Here is a 20,601-nt window from a genome sequence, read left to right on the forward strand (position 1 = left end):
TTGGTTCGACCGTCATCGTATCCGCTATCTCTGATCGAACAGCAAGCAAGTATTCAACACCCCGACTATGTTCAGTTGGGAGACTGAAAGCATCTTTTCTCCTTTTCCAATACCATTTTCCTAACTTCTGCCTTATGAACTCCAGCAGGAACGGAATCGGAAATCCTCTTGCTCGCTTCAGTGCGGAATTAATAGATTCAGCGATGTTGCTTGTTTTTATGTTGAACATGTTCCCCTTACAATAAACCCTTGACCATAGCCTGGCGTCGGCCTTCTCCAAATACGTTGCAAGTTCCGGGTTTGCACTCCGTATCTCAGCCATGTACCGGTCAAAATCGTAAACCGTGTGCGCATAAGCAGCCCCTTTCACCAAGTACATGAGATGTTTCCCTTTAAACTTTTTGACAATGTTATCTTGAAGGTGATAATAACATATTCCTCGGGTTGCCCAAGGAAACACCTTCTCACACGCACTTTTAATGGCCGCGTGCCGGTCAGAGACTATCACCAGAGGCTTGTCATGAGATATACAACTAGCCAATTTTGTGAAAAACCATTCCCAAGAAGGTTCATCTTCAGCATCCACGATCCCAAAAGCCAATGGGAATATCTGAAAATTACCATCTTGTGCGGCTGCAACTAACATAACACCTCCATACTTTCCACTTAGGTGAGTTCCATCCACCACAATGACCCTTCTCTGATACTTAAAACCTTTGATAGAAGCTCCAAAAGAGAGAATAGATACTTAAATCTTTTCTTAGAATCAAGTTCTATAGCCGTGATAGAATCAGGATTTGCAATGGAGATTTGCTCGAGATATGAAGGCAGACGCGAATACCCTTCTTCGCTGATCCTCTCACCAATTTCTGTGCATATAACAGTGCTCTGTATGAAGTGGTGTAATCAAGCGTCATGCCAAACATGTTCTTCATTGCATCAGTGATATGCTGTGGAGTTATCCCATCAATGATCCCAACACGATCAATGAAAAGACTACCAACATACTTTGGAGTACAGTGTCTCCGCTGAGCGATTCGGTCTCCAATTGAGCATAAATGTTTTTCCACATACTTTGTTACCCAAAACGTGTTTGGCCCATGTTTCACACTCGCTCTGATCTTCCATCCACAACCGCTAACCCGACATATTGCCACAAGGAGAGTTTTTGTTGATTTGTATATTCTGAAAGAAAACCTACCCCTCACTGATGTCAACCGCAACTCTGAAAGCAGTGCATCCTTGCTAACAAAACTCTGGTTGACATAGATGCTGGTACAATCCGATTTTCCTCCTTCAATAGCATTTGTCTTAGCATATGTCTTTTCAATTTCTTCAAAACAAATATTATCATCATCTTCCTCGTCCTCATCTAGAACCTTTCCATAAAGACTGTAATCCCCACCATTCTGATCCGTTTCACCAACAATAGTGTTATCAGCATCCTCCTCCCCATTTTCCTCCTCCCCATTTTCCTCCTCCCCATCTTGATTTTCATCTTCAACAGACTCATTATCACCAACATCTTCAAAACATTCATCAGCCTCATCATTATCACCAACATCTTCTTCCCATTCACCAGCTTCATCATTATCACCAACATCTTCTTCCCATTCACCAGCTTCTTCTCTTTTCTTTGAAACCGTTTCCACCTTGCTGCGGCTTGATACACAAAGACATACTCTATGCGTTTTGAGTATCTCGAGCAAGTTTCGAACTTGTCTATCACTTGTAACATGAATGGGAGGACTGCCTGGAGTCATCATCATTTCTGCTGGTAATGAGTAGCTAATCTCCACAGTCACTGATCTCATGTCCAGGTTATAATCTTCTTGAGCCATTGCAACAAGTTCAGCATGTGTTGAATCTTCATTCAATAAAAACAATCTTGCTCCTTTGAGATCATCAACCACAAAATCCCAACGGAAATCTCTCAACAACCATTCTCCATACACTGCATGTAACTTAAAATCATCTGCAAATATTCAAAATAAAACACATTAGTAAACATAGAGAAAATGAAGAAGTTCAATAAACATTATCGCAGACGACTTAGATTTAAGTCGTCCAGAAGACTTAAAGGTAAGTCGTCTAAAGAGGTCACTTTTGCAATTGAAAATTAAAAGGGACGACTTAATTCTAAGTCGTCCGGCTTTGTTTGTTAAAAAAAAAATTTCAGACGACTTATATATAAGTCGTCTACGAAAAACGGGCTAGTTTTGCATTTGACCGAATCGTGTCAGATCTTTGACTATTTCTGGACGGCTTATAATTCAGTCGTCTCTGGAAAGTAAAAATTTCAATATTTTATTCAAACTAGACGACTTACGTGTAAGTCGTCCTAGGTTAGTTTTGTAATTGAAAAATAAAACTTGAAATTTAACTTTCTCCAGATGACTTAACTAAAAGTCGTCCAGCTAGACGACTTAATTTAAGGTCGTCCGGGATAAGCAAGGTTTGGACGACTTAATTGGGAAAAATTCTGGACGACTTTGCTTTCCCCGGACGACTTTAAATTAAGTCTTCTGATGGGACGACTTTATATTATGTCGTCTGGTAAAAGTTAAATTATGAAGTTTTATTTTTCAACTACAAAACTAACCTAAGACGACTTACACGTAAGTCGTCTAGTTTAATAAAATATTGAAATTTTAACTTTCCCAGAGACGACTGAATTATAAGTCGTCCAGAAATAGTCAAAGATCTGACACGATTCGGTCAAATGCAAAACTAGCCTGTTTCTCGTAGACGACTTATATATAAGTCGTCTGGAGTGTTTTTTTTTCAACAAACAAAGCTGGACGACTTAGTTTAAGTCGTCCGTTTGACCAGAAGACTCATCAGTAAGTCTTCTACATACAGATGACTTACTTGTAAGTCTTCTACGCGAACAGATTTTGAAAAAAATTCAAATTCGTACCTTAAACTAGGTGAGATGACTTCGTTTGCACACAGGGTCTTCTCCAACCACCCAGAACCTCAAACGAAAGCAACCGTAAGTCAAAACGAAAGAAATATGGCTCTGTCAACCATCGACCATATTTTGAATCAAAAGCTTCAGTTTTTTGGATGAATATGGAGAGAAAGTGAAAGAAATGTTGTTTTTAGTTCATAACAATTGAAACAGAGAGAGTGTAAAGAGATTTACGTGCATTAAAGGGCATTAAAAGCTCCAAACAGTTCGTATAAGGTTGTTCCCACTATTCATGGCAGTGGCAATATTGTAAATACTTGAAGAAAATGAGGTTGAGACAGTAAATAAGCCATTTTCGAAAAACAAAAAAAAAAGGGTTAATAGTATTTTCGTAGATAAAATGCAGATGTGGGGTTAAAAAATCAAAAAAAAAAAATCAAAAGAAAAGGTTAGTTTTCTGTTTGAATTCAAGTTTTGAGTCACTTTTGCAATAAGCCCTTTTTAATATAATAGATGTTGTTCAATGCCAGTGCTTATGACAAGTAGCGTTGTAAACTAGCGATCAAATTTTAACATAATTAATAGTAGTATATTCATGCAATAGCAATGAGTTGGCGGATCTAGAGATAACTTTTATCCGGGGGAAAACTATAGAAACTGATTAGCACCTTTGTAAATTTGAATTTTTAACAGGGGCAAGAAAAAATTAGTACAAAACTACACTGATTAAAAAGTTTGTGGTGGGCAACTGCCCCTCCCACATTCAACATAGCCTGCTTATAAGTTAGTGGTTTAAAATGGTTGTTTTGTTGAAGGGTTAATTTACATGTTCCTTTAAGCTTATTTATCCGAAGATCATACTTTTCTAGGATTAGTCATTTTATTTTTGTGCTACTGATATACATTTTACAGATTTGAAGTCAGATGTTGATACAACAATAAACTACACTAACACAAACCACTATTTAGTCAAAAAAAAAAACACAAACCACTATGTCACGTGGAATGATAGTAAAATACAAAGATTGGGCTGTGGGCCTGCGGCCTTTTCTAAGAACGTATCTATGTACGTATTGTGTATTTTCTTTCTTACAAACTGATTGCCTAATCTACAGTACAGAATGCACTCATGCAGTAACAGTATACATATAGTTTAACCAAATTTTTACATGTAAAAGTATTATTTATTGGTTATATTGAAACATTTTGATGCAGAAAAAGCAGTACACAATTTTATTAATTTGGTATGTATATCTATAGAATAAATTTGTAGCCCCAAAGTTCAAATGTTAATTAACATCTATTATATTAAAACAGAAGTCATGACTTCTAATTCTTGTGTGATTTTTTAAAAAATGGACTATCTACTAGACTTGGTCACACTATATTTTTAATCATTATAATCTTCTAACTACTTTAATCATAATATCTTTTGATATCTTTTCATTTAAAATTCAAATATATATATTTTTTTTTTAATTTCGAAAAATCTTTTCAAAAGATCTTAACAAGATCTTAATTTTCAAAATTATATGTAAATATTTTAATTAATTCCGTAATTAGTTTTGAAATATTATTATACATTAATATATTCAGTTGTTTTTATAAAATGAAGAATAAAATATTATATCTTATTTTTATCTATTATATAATCACAATCAATCATGTTAATTTTTTATCATATTGAACTTAATATGATAAAATTATATTAAACTGATAAAATTTTAAATTTTATTTTCATAAATAGAAAATATTTATGTTAAAAATATAATATGACAGAGCGGCTTAACATTAGCAGACTATATATTACATCTATAAAAATTAACATATCTTTCACTTTTGTAGATATAATAATATATTGTGTAACATGCAAACTATATATTATTGTATTTGAAATAGCTTTATAAATATTTAAATATATGAATAAAATTAAAAATGTATACTACTAATGATCTAAATAAATATATATATTTTTAAAAATGAAAATAAAACCCGCACGGTTGTGTAGGTCAAGATCTAGTTCTGATTAAAAATGGTGGTTGAAACATCAGTATCGGTTTTTTACTGATATTTGATAAAGTAATTAGGATAGTGTCTTGGTTTATCCTTGATGTTATTACCATATCACTATTTATATTCGATCCAATTTGTTTCTAATGAATGTTAATGAATAAAATTACTAAAAACAGATAAGATATATATATAGTTCTAATAAAAAACAATACAATGATGAGCATTTTTCGTGGGTGTTTATGTTTGGTTAAAATCCAATTACTTATAGTTCTGAAAAAAGAATCCAATTAACCCCCCCCCCCCTCCCCCCCCACCCCACCCACTTGCAATTCCATTGTTCCATTGATTTTCGTAAAAGGAACGTCGTACTAGTCAAAAGTTTTTAATACTATCGGAAGCGTCATCAACTCCCGTGTCTTAAAAGATTAAACCTTAGCTCTACCCATAATCTAATCTTTAAGCATAATTTAAGATCGACAACAACATAAAATATTTTTGAAAACTATATCACTCTTGTGTAACTTATAAATACTCAAAATAATATCATTTAATGATACAGCCAAGTTCCTATGAAAGTGCCAATGAGAATCCAATCTAGCTCCCTATTTCATCTTTTCATTATATGGAGTTGTATAATACATGGTAATTTTTTCCTTTACAAAAACGCATTGTTTGTATTTTTAATCTTATCATGAGTAATGACTGTATATGATCAATGCTATATGTTCATAGGTAAAGTAACATGTCATGAAGTAACATTCTATGTGCAAAATAAATGCCCATTTCCCATTTGGCCGGCTGTTGCCCCCAACTCTGGCCACTCGGTGCTGGCCTCCGGTGGATTTTACCTGCCATGCGGAAATACCAGACGCATTGATGTTCCTTGGGGTTGGAATGGTCGTATTTGGGCTAGAACAGGCTGTGATTTCACTTCAAATTGGAATCAAGCTTGTGAAACGGGTAATTGTAATTTCAATTATTTTTGTGTCATAGACCATATGAAAAAAAATTACAATATTTATTTAAAAGCAAAATTTCTATGTGAAATGGTTACAACGTATGGAGCGTAAGAAACGATGATAGTGTGTTTTTGACATGTTTTGGCCTGGGTACTTGAATACCTGAGCAGCATTCAGACCTTTATGTTAAGTATTCTACCAAACAAGCATTTGATCACACAAATGTTAACATTAATGCCTTAGACTTTCTCCGACATATCTCATTAGGAGGTTTATTTTTATTTTTATTTTTATTTAGTAGTGATAGCAACTCTATAGATAAGAGTGTAATAGTCATAAAATTCATAACTATGCTTTTTTTAATTATGCTTGGGGCCTTGGGCAGACCATTTTCTTTTAGTAATTTTTTTCGGAGGTTTTTTCATTTATTTTACCCACATATTATGGACATGACGATGGTTGATAAGATATTGCTTATAGAAGTATAATTGTTGTTGTATTACAATGAATTTTAGGTGATTGTGATGGACGTTTGGAGTGTAACGGGTTGATCGGAAAACCACCGGCAACACTTATCGAAATTGCGGTACAAGCAGACAAATCGAAACTCAATTTCTTTGATGTTAGTCTTGTGGACGGTTATAACCTCCCGGTCACAGTGACCTCGAAGCCCATGTCATCCAAATGCACCATCTTTGGTTGCCATAGAGATCTCAAAACCACATGTCCCGAAGAATTACAGGTATAACTTCATACTCACCTTTTCTTGTTTTCATACCCGGGATATATAAAATACTCACATCTAAAACAGAAAAATATTATCGACTGGCTACCTCAAAATGGTCACCTTTTGCTAATTAAAGCCTCAAAATGGTCACCTTTTGCTAATTAAAGGAGACGTTTCTTTTTGCTAATTCAAATATAATCTATGATCTTTGAAATATTGATCCCATTTTAATTTTCGCCTTTTTCTAGGTTGTGAACAAAGAAGGACGAGTGGTGGCATGCAAGAGTGCTTGCTTAGCGTTTGATAACGACAGGTTTTGCTGTCGGAATGCGTACGGAACGCCGGAAAAGTGCAAAAGGACTACATACTCTATGTTGTTTAAAGAGGCTTGTCCCAGTTATTACAGTTATGCCTACGACACACCTCCTCCCTTGGTCAGTTGCTCCGCAAAAGAATACATCATCACGTTTTGTCCGTCAAATTGGGGTCACAATTCAGCGTAAAAAGGCTCCAAACGAAAAGCATCATTATGTACTCATGAACGTGTGATTTATATTTGAGGCGTGTTCGTTTGGTTGCCGCAGGTCCGGCGTCAGCGTCAGCGGCAATGATTCTCGCACAAAGCTTGTTCGTTTCATCGACGCCGGTATGTGCGGCTGCGTCTGCGTCTAAACGCCAGCACCTGCGTCAGACGCCGAGAAAATCCCGCGGTCGCGACTTATTTGCTGCGTCAACCTAACCTAATTACCATATTACCCTTGACCTAATTTACTAATTACCCAAAAAACCTAAGATATTTGACGCAGTCGACGCTTGACGCCTCTCCAACTTCCATTGACGCAACTCGACCAGAGATCTCTGACGAACACCTTTCGATCTCCGACGAACTCCGAGCTCTCTCTCTCTCGATCTCCGGCGAACTGCGACATCTCAAGCTCTCTCTCTCGAACTTCGGCGAACTCCGAGCTCTCTCTCGATCCATCTCGTCTCGCAGAGCTCTCTCTCTCTCTCTCTCTCTGGATCCATCTCGTCTCGCAGAGCTCTCTCTCTCTCTCTCAATCTCCGACATCTCAACCTCTCTCTCTCGATCTCCGGTGAACTCCGAGCTCTCTCTCTCTCGATCTCCGACGAACTCCGAGCTCTCTCTCTCGATCTATCTATTGCAGAGCTCTCTCTCTCGATCTACCCATCTCCCAGCTCATCTCATCTCAAGCTCTCTCTTCTCCATACCCATCTCGAGCTCGACCAAACCCATCACTTCCTTTTCTTGTTGAGGTATGTTCTCGGATTGTATGTCTGATACAAAGTATGTGTCTTTGAGATGGGTTACAAAGTATGTGTCTGATACAAAGTATGTGTCTCGGATTGTAATGTGTCGACCAAACCCATCATCTGATGTTGATGCTTTACTGATGCTTTTGTAATGGGTTTATGTAATAGCTGGACAGGAACGGCGCCCAAGGAATCATCTCTCAGTTCTTGAAGCATTTGGGAACACCAAAACTCTCAGGTATGTATATGTTCTTGAAGTACTTGTTATTTGGTTTCAATCCCAAACTGTATTTATAAGTACTTGTGTTTGTGTTTGTGTTTGTGTAACATAGGTTTCTCTCTTCTTTGCCGCAGCTCGAGCTCTCTCTCCAACGCAACGCTCGCTCTCTCTCCCGATCTCAGACGCACACCCTCTCTTCTTTGTTTTGGTAAGATTACAGAACGTTCTGATTTTGTTGAAAGTTCTCTGTTTGATGATCATATAGAGGTACCACCATTAGGCTTGTTTTGTTGCAAGATGAGGTCACGAGTTCTTGTTTCTAGCTCTTCCTCAGAACTTCTGAGTTTTTCTCTCTGTGTTTGAAACTCCTCTTTGTATGTGAGCTTACCTAGTTTTTCTTATGTTTTTTTTATATAGCTTCCTGTTGTTTAGTGATCTTTAGCTTTTCTTATGTTTTTTTTTTAGTGATCTGTTGCTTGTATATAAGTCATAACCTTCATTGATTTTGATACTGATTTTGACTCTTCTCTTTCCTCTTGTTATCATCTTCCACAGGTCTTCAGAGCTCTCTCTCTCTCTTCTTTGCCGCAGCTCTCCCTCTCCCTCTCTCTCTTCTGTGTTTTGGTAAGATTATTTACTGCTTGCTTATTGATACTGGATGTTCTTCACTGCTTGGCTCAGGGTTTACTTTTGAATTTGCGAACGTTTATGAAAGTTGCAAACTCTTAGTGATCTTAGTGGAAGAAGAGAGGGTTTAGATTGGTTTCACAAAGTGGTTTAATTATTTAAAAAAATATGACTAATGATTTATTAACACACCAAAATATCACAATATTCGTGATCAATATCTCTTATTTTCATTATACTTATGAGTTTGGTTCTTTAGTGTCAGTCTGTTTGTGTCTCTGCAAGTCTGTGTGGAAAAAAAAAACTCCTCTTTATTATTCTTCACTGTTCTCATTGTGCTATTTCAAAGACATGTTATGTAATTGTGTCTTATGTTGTTTTAATCTCTTGTGGTTATTCTTTATGTTGTCTTTGCAGGTTCTCTCGTATTAAGCTCACTCTCTCCAAGCTCAGATACTTGAAGCATTACAACTCAGATTCTCCAGCTCTCTCCTTCTCTGACGCCTCTCCAGCTCTCTCTCTCTCAAGCTCACACTCTTGTAAGGTTCCTCTCTGTGAAACCAAAGCCAAAGCATCTTTCTCTTCTTGTTTCCGTAGTTCTTTTATCGTTCCTTGGTTGACTGAAATTATACATGATGATTGTTGTGAATCTTGTGATGTGAAGCTTATATCCTTGAGCCATTTTTTATTTGAAATTATACATGATAGATATTGGAAGGGATTAATATATTAGTGATACGTACTCGTGTGATGTGAAATTATACATGACATATATATTTTTTTTTTGCAGGCTCACACTTAAGCTCACACTCTCAAGCTCACTCTCTGACGTTGTTCCTCTCACTTTTTAAGATGGCAAAAGATGTAAGGCTCTCTCACATTAGTCTTTCTTTATTCACGTGGAGTTGCTTTAGTTTAAGATGGAACTGTCTGGTTGTCTGGAACTGTCTTTAGGTTGTATGGAACTGTCTTTAGGTCTGTGTTTGAGAATATATTTATCTCTTGCCTGTTCTTTTGTGTTTAAGTTTTATTGAGAATTGGTTGGTGTGTTTTAGACTTGGACTCCCGAAGAAACTAGGTATTTTTTTCAACTGTACGCGGAAGAGAGAAGAAAAGGAAATAAGGGTGCTACAGGCATGAATAAAGTAGGGAAACAGAACATCATGAATGCATTTGAGCTGAGGTTTAAGAAGGGATTTTCCGATTGGAAGAGAGACTTTAAGAACAAGTACGACACCAGTAGGAAGAAATACATCAAGATTAAGGCGCTGACTCAAAACAGGACAGGGCTTGGGTATGACAACATGGGAAGAATTCTCATGTCAGATGATTGGTGGAATGAACGTGAAAAGGTCAGTTACACAACTCATTTTTTTTTGTAAACAGGACAGGGCTTGTGACTGATCATTGATTTTTTTTTTGTTATACAGGAGTGTCCTGGGATTAGAAAATCCGCGTGCAAAGAGATTGACAACATGGATATGTATGAAGCAGAATTTGGTGCCGTAGTAATAACTGGAGCTGAAGGATGGAGTGCTCAACATGGAGAAGCAAGTTTGAACTCTAGAGTGGGTGGAGATGATGGTGATGAGGAAGCTGATTCTCAGCCAACAGCAGAGCCTCAAGCATTGGAGACAGAAACTCAGCCACCAGCTCAGACACAAACCCAACGCCAAACTCAGCCAACAGCTCAGACTCATTCCGGCGGAAGTTCAAGAGCAAAAAGAAGGCGTAAGGAGAAAGACATGGTTGTAGAAGCTTGTGACAAAAGGACTGATGCTATTGTGGTGAAGAATAGGATAGCAGAGCAGATGTTGGAGCGTGAAGAGAGACAGAGAGTGGAGCGTGAAGAGAGACAGAGAGTGATCTCCATTGAGAATGTGCTAGAGATTTTGTCTGCACTTCCCGGAGTGGAAGAGTGGTCGCCATTGTATGAAGCAGCAATGGAACTGCTTATAGATAGTGAAGAGAACCGTAGGGCCTTTGTTACAATGAAAACAGATGAAGCTAAGATCAAATTTCTAGAGCTTAGGACTAAGAAAAAGCGTTTTGATTGACTAGTATGGAGCTTAGGACTAGTCTTCTTTTGTGATCTTGTTGGTCTGACTTTTATGAGTCTTTTGTTATCTTGTTGGTCTTGATCTCTGTAAGAAACTTGTTACTTTTATGGCTTTATATATATATATGGAACTTAAGTTTAAGTTTAGTATGGTTGCTTGTTACTTTTATTACAGCTTGTTGTCACTAAAACTGTTACTGTTATATAACATGACTGTTTCTGACTATGATTATATTCAATGTTTTGCAGATGATTAAAAGATGGATATTGGAAGATGAGGATGGTGATTATGACGATGAGCTTGGCTTGTTTGATGTGGCTACTGAGAGAGTGAGTCATCGAACAGATAGAGGAGCAGGATGGCGTTATGTTCAACAGCTTATGTATGAATCTGATCAGCAGTGCTATGATATTCTTCGGATGCATCAGAGAACTTTTAAAGCTTTGTGTAAGTTGCTAACTGAGCAATATGGATTGAAAGAGTCTCACAACGTCTACCTTGAGGAATCTGTTGCAATGTTTCTTGAGGTTGTTGGTCAAGACAAGACTAAGCGGGTTATTGCTTCAAGGTATCAAAGATCATTGGATACGGTACAAAGGAAGCTTGATGATGTCTTATGTGCTCTTCTCAAGTTTGCAGCAGATACACTAAGACCACAAGAAGGCGAGTTTGAAAGAGTAAGTCCTGTTGTGAGGAATGATCGTCAGTATTGGCCTCATTTCAAAGATTGTGTCGGAGCACTTGATGGAACGCATGTCCCGGTTCGTCCTCCAAGTCAGAATGCAGAAGCATATAATGGTAGAAAAGGAGTTACAATGAATGTTCTCGCCATATGTAACTTCGATATGAAGTTCATATATGCATATGTTGGAGTACCTGGTAGAGCACATGATTCAAAAGTCTTGACTCATTGTGCGAGGAATGAGGCTTCTTTCCCACATCCTCCTCCTGGAAAGTACTACCTAGTTGATTCCGGATACTCGACCAGGACAGGGTATCTTGGTCCGCATCGTAATATGCGATATCATATTCCTCAATTTCAGAGAGGAGGACCACCAGTTAGTGCACGAGAGCTGTTTAACAAAAGGCATTCAAGTCTGCGATCATACATTGAGAGGACATTTGGAGTATGGAAAGCAAAATGGAGGATTTTGGACCGTAAGCATCCAAAGTATGGTCTGGTCAAGTGGATTAAGTTGGTGACAGCGACGATGGCATTACACAACTTCATACGTGATTCACATCGGGATGATCAAGATTTTTTAGAATGGGAAAATGTTGATGTTGGAGTAGAAGAAGCTCATGATGGTGATGAAGAAGAAGAAGAAGAAGAAGAAGAAGGTGATGATGATGATGGTGGTGGACATATTGAATATGAACCGAGAGGTGATACATCAATGGAGGCTTTGCGTGATAACATCACAAATGGATTTGGTAGAGGTCGTTTACCATATTAAATCATGTTTTAGTTAATGATTTGATTTTTTTTTAAGACTTGCTGTAATATTTTTTTTATCAACCAACTTAATTTCATGTTTCTTTTATCTGTAAAACATATTTGCCTTATTTGTTTGAAATGATAATTCCGAAAATTAAATGTATGATTTTATCATATTTCTTCAATATAAATTTTTTTAATATGATTTGATGTATTATTTTTATTTTTATTTAGCTTATAATTTATGACATCAAATATTTTTATATTTTTATATTTGACCAAAAAATTATTACCAATTAAACATAATATTCTTATGGATGTAAATATATTTAAACTACATTTTATTTATTTAAAATACAATTTTACAAATTTTTAAAAATAAAATATGAATAAATGAAAATAGTCGCAGCGTCAATCAAACGAACAATCTAAAACAGCGTCATGCGGCTGCGTCATGCGGCTGCGTCAATTTCCTGCGTCTTCGAAACGAACAACAATCAGCGTCAGCGTCGGCGTCGGCGTCAGCGTCAGCGGCAACCAAACGAACATCAGATAATGAGTTTGACGCAGCCGCTGACGCCGACGCCGACGCCGACGCTGACGCTGAAACCGGCGGCAACCAAACGAACAGGGCTTTGATCAAAAAAAAAAAAAAAAGAACGTGTGATTTATATAACTTCTTTTTTATATATAAGAGCATCTCCATTGGTGAACCTCATGGAGAGGTTCACAAAACTTTTTTTTTTTTTACTTTTTGACTTTTTAATAAAAAAAATAATACTCCATCCGTTCCTGAAAATAAGATTTTCTAGACAATTCATGCATATTAAGAAAACAATCAATGTTTTCAATTAAACTTTTTATTTATATTTATTATACACTTTCAAAAGGTACCTTAAAAATATAGAAAGTCTATCATTATGGAACAAAACTAAAATCTAAAAAATCTTATTTTCAAGAACAGAAGTAGTAATAATAATCGAACCAATCGCGGGCCGCTACATGTCGTAGGGCCCGCAGAATAGTTAAGAAACAGGTTCACTCCACTGAACTTTAACGAAATAGGTTCAAAGAAATAATACTAATATATTGTTTTTCTTTTTTGAGATGCGTGTGAACCTCATATTACATCCTCTGAGATGTGAGATGTTGCGAGATGTCAGATGGACTGTCAATCATATTATCTGGGAAATAAAATTCAGCTTTACTAAGTTAACAAATGAATGCGGTTTTACTTGCTATAATCCCAAAACAAAGTAAACAACCAGTATTAAATCTCCAATATATAAAAAGGAGTTGAGGTAGTATTTTACTATTTTTAGAATATCAAAGGTAAAAAAATGGTAACATCCAGATTTCTGTAAATGATGAAATGTTTAATACTTTCTCCGTTTCATATTAAGTGTCGTTTTAGAGAATTTTTTTCATTGCAAAATAAGTGTCGTTTTAGAGTTTCAATACAAAATTTATTAACTTTATTCTCCATTCTATTTTTCTATTGGTTGAATTGTATCGGTAATGATGTTTTTATATTGAAAATATGCAAAATTAAATATTTTCTTAATCCGTGTGCACAAGTCTAAAACGACACTTATAATGAAACAGAGAGAGTATGATAAACTTATCTATCTATGTCATTAAAGTGCACTTATCTTTTAGGTCGACCATCTATTTAAAACTTTAGAGTTAAACATGTTTGCGATAGAATAGTGAAAAGATGTAATAACTTATAATTCTATATCATGTAAATGAAACCAAAACACAGAAAATGTCATGTGGTGGCTTCGAACCTTGAAAAATTAACACACCACTTATCAGGAATGGAACCATAGACCGAATGAACATACAAGGAGACTCATTTGAAACCAAAACACAGAAAAATATCATGTGTAGCTTCGAACCTTGTAAAATTAACACACCACTCATCAGGAATGGGACCATAGACCGGAATGAACATACAAAGGAGACTCATTTGTCCGTCTTATTTGTGTGATATAATACATAAACCTACATCTTTTTCTCAAGAACTACGTTTAGACTTGGGTTCAATCATCATTCTTCTTTCTCTAAGATTTTTATGCTATGACATGTGAATAAATCCATTTTCATGAACTCATACATGTCTACATCATTGTTGTTCTAACGAGTTTGTGCTCTAGTTCTAATCTTTTACATACAAAGACTTCAAAATACACATTTATGATCTCTATGATTGAAGAACCAAGGCATAACCAAATTTCTCAAAGAAATTAAAGAAGTTATCATCTTTAAGAAGGAGATTCCAAAACTTCAAGATTTCCGACTTACCTAGAGCACAAAACGCAATTGCGTGTTTTTTCTTATCTAAAACTGTTAAAGCTTTTATTTTTTATTTTGACAAAGATTTTAAAACTGTTAAAGCTTTTCATAGATTATTCTATATTGGATGTTTTATACCAGTCTTACTTGTTTGGTAATAAAATAGGCTTTAGAAAAAGTTTGAGTTAAGCCCTTGATGATGCCAACAAGTAAATGAATGTACGTGTATTTATGTATTCTATTTTTCGGATAACGAAGCCAAATATATCCTTTTTAATTGCGTAAGATAAGATAATGTTAGGGAAATTCTTTTTTTTTTGGTCAAATGTTAGGGAAATTCTTTATATGAAAAAGATAGGAAACTTATATTTAGTATTTTATGTGTTAATTGGAAAAGATAAAGACAAAAGACAGCTAAGAATGACGAGTGAGAATGTAGTGATGTCTACGTGTTACTAATATATAAAGGATTTGACTATATAGAAGCTTCTACCTTCCAAGATGATAATATAAAATGTCTCGTTAGAAACGTGGGTGATTAATTAATGTAATTGATGGACGCTTATGAAAGAAGAGAAAGGAGGTCGTCGTCGTGTTCAACACTTACAAACGGGTTGGAACTTGGAAGATAATACATAGTGATATCAGAAAGTATCGATGGCGCAGATTGGGGTTTTATACCGTTTGGTAGCAACGATAACATGTTTCGTGTGTTTAGGGTTTAATATTGGGATGTGTTCGGAGTCCGACGCCTTGATCAAGACTTACGTGTCATCATCTCTACCGACTAACGATGGCTTGGTCATGTCCACCAAGCTTAAGGGTAACTTGATCAAAATTGATTTTTTCCTTAAAATTTTCCTTTATTGTTGCATTGATTTATAGCGCTTCAACTCTTTGTTTGTCCATTGACGTGTGTAGTAGTACACAAGATCTCTGGATCGGAATGAGATTCACTTGTAATCGACTCCGAAGTTCCAGTCATGGTTATGTTCACAGCCGACTGGTGCGGCCCATGTCGCGTCATGAGCCCTATGTTTGACAGACTCGCCTTCGACTTCACGGACGGCTTCAAATTCTACACCCTGGACGTTGATCAGGTTGCAAACATTGCAGAATGTTACGCCATACGCGCGATGCCAACCACTATATTAAGGATATTACATCCCACATCGGAAATTCTAAGGGACATTAACTAATATATAAAGGGTAACTAATATATAAAGAGTTAGGGTCAATCCACTAATTATCAATTGGTTTTAAGTTGGAAGCCCATAATTAACCCGAATCTAACATAGTATCAGAGCGATAAGATTCTTTGAGCTAATTTACTACTACTACTACACCGATGTTGGGTCCTCTGTGGATATTATTTCCACTTTGTCCACGCTTCAGACCTAGATGTCTGAGCGTGAAGGAGGGTATTGATGAGAAACATCCCACATCAGAAATATAAGAATTAATCTACTACTATATAAAGGGTTAGACCAATCCATTAATTGCCAATTGATTTTAAGTTGGAAGCCCATAATTAACTCGAATCTAACACACTATTATCTTTAAAGGCGGAAACGAGGTGGCTAGAGTAGTTGGAGTTGATCTTGGGAAATTAATTGAACTCGTGAAGCAATACATTTAATGATGTCCCTTGGCTCGTCTCGAGTCCTTTTATTTACATTTGCTTGCTTTCTTGTTGACTTAAGCTTAAAGAATAAGAAAGCTTAGTGAACAAGTATCTTGATTTAATCCTAATATGTTGAGGTTTTGGATTTGTAATATCAAATAGGATTAGGAAAATAGAAATCTCTATATAAGAGAATTGTTGTGATGATGTTTGATGATACGAGTTTGTGATTGAAGCTTTTGATATTGTACTAAAGCTTGCTTGATTGAATAATAAGAGAAGGACTTCTTATTAAGTGTGTTTGTTTGAGTTCTTGTTGGCTTGTGATTCTATATTTGGTATCAGAGCCATACAAAGAATTCTTGCAGACCTAATACAAGACATCCACGACCATGGCAGATATTAAAGATGATCCTGTTACGACGAAAGAAGGTGGTCCTCCCGCTGTAAAGTTTCCGATGTTAACTTCTTCAAATTATACCGTATGGAGTATGAAGATGAAGATTGCACTTAAGGTGAGTGAGGTATGGGAGGTGATCGATCCTGGAACAAAGGATGAGAAGAAAAATAATATGGCAATAGCCTACCTGTTTCAGTCAGTACCAGAAGCTTTGGTATTGCAGATAGGTAACTTGCATACAGCTAAAGGTGTGTGGGACGCAATAAAGGCTTGAAATCTTGGAGCAGAGAGGGTAAGAGAAGCAAGACTGCAGACGTTGATGGCAGAGTTCGATAGAACCAAGATGAAGGACGGAGATACCATAGACGTATTTGTTGGAAAGCTATCAGAAATCACCTCTAAGGCAGCTGCACTAGGAGAAATAATAGACGAGCCTAAATTGGTGAAGAAATTCTTGAAAAGCCTACCTAGAAAAAGGTATATTCAGATCGTTGCCTCTATTGAACAGATGCTTGACTTGAAAACAACAAGCTTTGAAGACATTGTTGGTCGGCTTAAGGTTTATGAAGAAAGAATCTCAGAGGAGGAAGAAGATGATGCAGGTGATGATCAGACAAAACTAATGTATGCAGACTCAGAGAACTATGGAGGATATGGAAAACGCAGAGGTCGTGGTGGTCGTACACCATGGAGGGGAAGAGGTCGTGGTCGTTAAGGATCTTTCCAAAGCCAGAGAGAAGCTTATAAGCTTCGATCTAATGGAGATCTTTCCCACATTACCTGTTTCCGATGTGAAAAACAGGGTCATTATGCATCTGATTGTCCAGATAAGCATCTTAAGCTCCAAGAAACTGTTGAGAAGAATGATGATGATACTCATGAGGCTGACAAATTGATGATGAACGAAGTGATCTATCTCAATGAGAACAGAGTCAACCCTACCGTGTTTGAAGCTGATATGGACACAATAAACGTATGGTATCTCGACAATGGAGCGAGTAACCATATGAGTGGAAACCGATTGTTCTTCCAAGAGATCGATGAAACTATTATAGGCAAGGTGAGGTTTGGGGATGACTCGCGTATTGATATAAAAGGAAGAGGTTCAGTTCGTTTTACGTTTGAGAATGGCAAGAAGAAAGTCCTGGATAATGTCTACTTCATTCCAGGATTAAAGAGCAATAAAGTAAGCTTAGGACAAGCTACTGAGGTTGGATGTGAAGTCCGTTTAAAAGGTGATACACTGATGATGTACGATCGATCAGGAGCACTAATGGTGAGCACAAAACGATCAAAGAACAGACTATATAAGGTTACTTTGCAAACTGATGAGATTCAGTGTTTGCAAGTTTCTTCAAGGAATGAATCATCTATATGGCATGCCCGTCTAGGTCACATCAACACCGAGAAACTTAGGATGATGGTCGAGAAAGACCTAGTCATTGGCGTACCTAAGATCACATCTAAAGAAGAAACCTGCATATCTTGTTTACTTGGAAAACAAACAAGGAGACCATTCCCACAAGCAACCTTATATCGAGCATCTGAGCCACTTGAGTTAATTCATGGAGATTTATGTGGACCTATCTCACCATCAACAGCAGCACAGAAGCGTTACGTCTTTGTACTAATTGATGATCATACAAGATACATGTGGACAATCTTGTTGAATGTAAAGAGTGGGGCGTTTGAAAAATTCAAACAATTCAAGAAGATGGTAGAGCAAGAAACACAGAGTAAGATCAAAACCTTTAGGACAGATCAAGGTGGAGAGTTCTTGTCTAATGATTTTAGAGCATATTGTGAGGAAAATGGAATCAAACGACATCTTACGGCGCCCTATTCCCCGCAGCAGAATGGAGTAGTAGAACGCCGTAACAGGACTCTCTTAGAGATGACAAGAAGTATGTTAAAACATATGCATTTACCTAATATACTATGGGGAGAGGCAGTGAGGCATTCTACATATCTGATCAACCGAGTGGCGACTCGATCACTGGAAGGAAAGACACCATACGAAGCTCTAAAGTCGAGAAAGCCAAGTCTCACTCATCTGCGTGTTTTTGGCTGCGTATGTTATGCAAGGACAACTAATGCAGGAAGAAAGAAACTCGATGATAGAACAAGAATACTCGTGCATCTAGGAACAGAACCAGGGTCTAAAGCATATCGTCTCTTTGATCCATCGACTAAGCGTATTATTGTCTCCCGAGATGTTATATTTGACGAAACAAAGGAGTGGGATTGGAGTGAAACAGAGAAAACAGAGCATGACGAGAAACTAGTTGTCCAAGTAAAAAGAATAAAAGATGATACTAAAGAACTTATCAACCTTGATGATGAAGAAGAAGATGAATCTATTGATGAGGATAACGAAGAAGAAGAAGAAGGTAATGAAGAGAATAATGAAGTACAAGCACCATTGAGAAGATCACAGAGAGTAACCACAACTCCTGCATATCTTGATGACTATATTACTTTGGCTGAAGTTGAATGTGAGCGTTTGCTGATGGTGATAAATGATGAACCATGGAGTTTCGATGAAGCAAAGGAGTTGGAAGTGTGGGTTGATGCGTGTAGGGACGAGATCTTCTCTATCGAAAAGAATGATACTTGGGAACTAGTGGAGCTTCCGGTGGGAGTAAAGCCTATAGGGCTTAAATGGGTGTTTAAAATAAAGAGAAACGCAGACGGAAGCATCAGTAAGTTTAAGGCTAGGCTAGTGGCAAAGGGTTATGTTCAGAGGCACGGCATAGACTACGATGAAGTTTTTGCTCCAGTGGCTCGGATCGAGACTATTCGAATGATCATTGCTTTAGCAGCTGAGAAAGGATGGGAAATCCATCATCTTGCGTGAAGACCGCGTTTCTCAATGGAGAGTTGAAAGAAGAAGTTTATGTAGAGCAACCTGAGGGGTTTGTTGTGCGTGGACAAGAACATAAGGTCTATAGACTTAAGAAAGCCTTGTACGGTTTGAAACAGGCTCTTCGAGCCTGGAACATTAAGCTGAATCAGATATTGCGAGGGCTTCAGTTTCAGAGATGTACTAAGGAGCCATCTTTGTACCAGAAGGAGATGAACGGAGAGTTACTTGTAGTAGTTGTGTACGTTGATGATTTACTTGTCACAGGCTCCTCCGTGAAATCAATATTAAACTTCAAAACAGAGATGGCTAAGAAGTTTGATATGAGTGACCTTGGTCTCTTGACTTACTATCTAGGGATCGAGGTGCATCAGAGTAACAATGGAATCATCTTGAAACAAGATAGATATGCACAGAAGATTCTAGAAGAAACTGGAATGGATGCTTGTAATCCTACTCAGGTACCAATGGAGATGAATGCTAAGTTCTCAAGGACTCTCACTGAAGAAAGAATCGATGAAAAGGAGTATCGAAGGACCATCGGTGGTCTCAGATATCTTCTACATACACGTCCTGATCTATCTTTCTCAGTTGGAGTTCTAAGTCGATATATGCAGGAACCACGTATCTCACACGGCGCTGCGTTAAAGATGATATTGTGGTATCTAAAAGGAACGAGCACGCTTGGTCTTCGGTTTGAAAGAAACAGAGGTTTAAAGCTAGAAGGGTTCAGTGACAGTTCACATAACGTGGACAATGACGATGGAAAAAGCACAACGGGTCACGTGTTTTATCTTGGTAACAGTCCGATAACCTGGTGCTCAACTAAGCAAGAGATAGTGGCTTTGTCTAGCTGTGAAGCTGAGTTCATGGCAGCTACATAGGCTGCAAAACAGGCCATTTGGTTGCAGGAATTGTTAAGTGAAGTTGTGGGAGAAGCCAGCAAGCGTGTGGTCATTAGAGTTGATAATAAGTCTGCGATTGCGTTAACTAGAAACCCTGTGTTTCATGGTCGGAGTAAACATATGCACAGAAGGTTTCATTTTATTCGAGAGTGCGTGGAGAACGAGCAAGTTGATGTGGAACACATTCCGGGAAGTGAACAAAGAGCTGACACTCTCACCAAATCACTTGGTAGAATAAAGTTCAGAGAGATGAGAATTCTTATTGGAGTTCAAGAAGTTTG

At 37.2% G+C, this 20,601-nt stretch overlaps 5 protein-coding genes across 5 annotated transcripts; all 5 read left to right on the forward strand.

Annotated features, from left to right (window-relative positions):
- Window positions 1–5,488: 5,488 nt before the first annotated feature.
- LOC108853444 (thaumatin-like protein) lies at window positions 5,489–7,298 on the forward strand. The gene is made up of 4 exons (XM_018626856.2): window positions 5,489–5,569; window positions 5,660–5,887; window positions 6,402–6,628; window positions 6,862–7,298. Exons 1-4 carry the CDS (start codon window positions 5,497–5,499, stop codon window positions 7,114–7,116), a joined length of 783 nt encoding a protein of 260 aa, XP_018482358.2. The 5' UTR covers window positions 5,489–5,496; the 3' UTR covers window positions 7,117–7,298.
- Window positions 7,299–8,046: 748 nt separating this feature from the next.
- Window positions 8,047–12,378, forward strand: LOC130510614 (protein ALP1-like). The gene is made up of 6 exons (XM_057007077.1): window positions 8,047–8,123; window positions 8,218–8,313; window positions 8,661–8,729; window positions 9,150–9,271; window positions 9,523–9,596; window positions 11,041–12,378. The coding sequence occupies exons 5-6, from the start codon at window positions 9,585–9,587 to the stop codon at window positions 12,247–12,249; spliced, it is 1,221 nt and encodes a 406-aa protein (XP_056863057.1). The 5' UTR covers window positions 8,047–8,123; window positions 8,218–8,313; window positions 8,661–8,729; window positions 9,150–9,271; window positions 9,523–9,584; the 3' UTR covers window positions 12,250–12,378.
- LOC130494594 (uncharacterized) lies at window positions 9,654–10,918 on the forward strand. Its single transcript, XM_057007079.1, has 2 exons — window positions 9,654–10,084; window positions 10,163–10,918. The coding sequence occupies exons 1-2, from the start codon at window positions 9,869–9,871 to the stop codon at window positions 10,787–10,789; spliced, it is 843 nt and encodes a 280-aa protein (XP_056863059.1). The 5' UTR covers window positions 9,654–9,868; the 3' UTR covers window positions 10,790–10,918.
- A 4,166-nt stretch (window positions 12,379–16,544) lies between the features above and the next one.
- LOC130511279 (uncharacterized) lies at window positions 16,545–17,267 on the forward strand. Its single transcript, XM_057008192.1, has 2 exons — window positions 16,545–16,779; window positions 16,840–17,267. The coding sequence occupies exons 1-2, from the start codon at window positions 16,545–16,547 to the stop codon at window positions 17,265–17,267; spliced, it is 663 nt and encodes a 220-aa protein (XP_056864172.1).
- Window positions 17,268–19,627: 2,360 nt separating this feature from the next.
- LOC130511280 (secreted RxLR effector protein 161-like) lies at window positions 19,628–20,299 on the forward strand. Its single transcript, XM_057008193.1, has one exon. It carries the CDS (start codon window positions 19,628–19,630, stop codon window positions 20,297–20,299), a length of 672 nt encoding a protein of 223 aa, XP_056864173.1.
- Window positions 20,300–20,601: the final 302 nt, after the last annotated feature.

The sequence above is a fragment of the Raphanus sativus genome, chromosome 4, assembly GCF_000801105.2.
Source record: "Raphanus sativus cultivar WK10039 chromosome 4, ASM80110v3, whole genome shotgun sequence".
In the NCBI taxonomy this organism is placed as follows: Eukaryota; Viridiplantae; Streptophyta; class Magnoliopsida; order Brassicales; family Brassicaceae; genus Raphanus; species Raphanus sativus.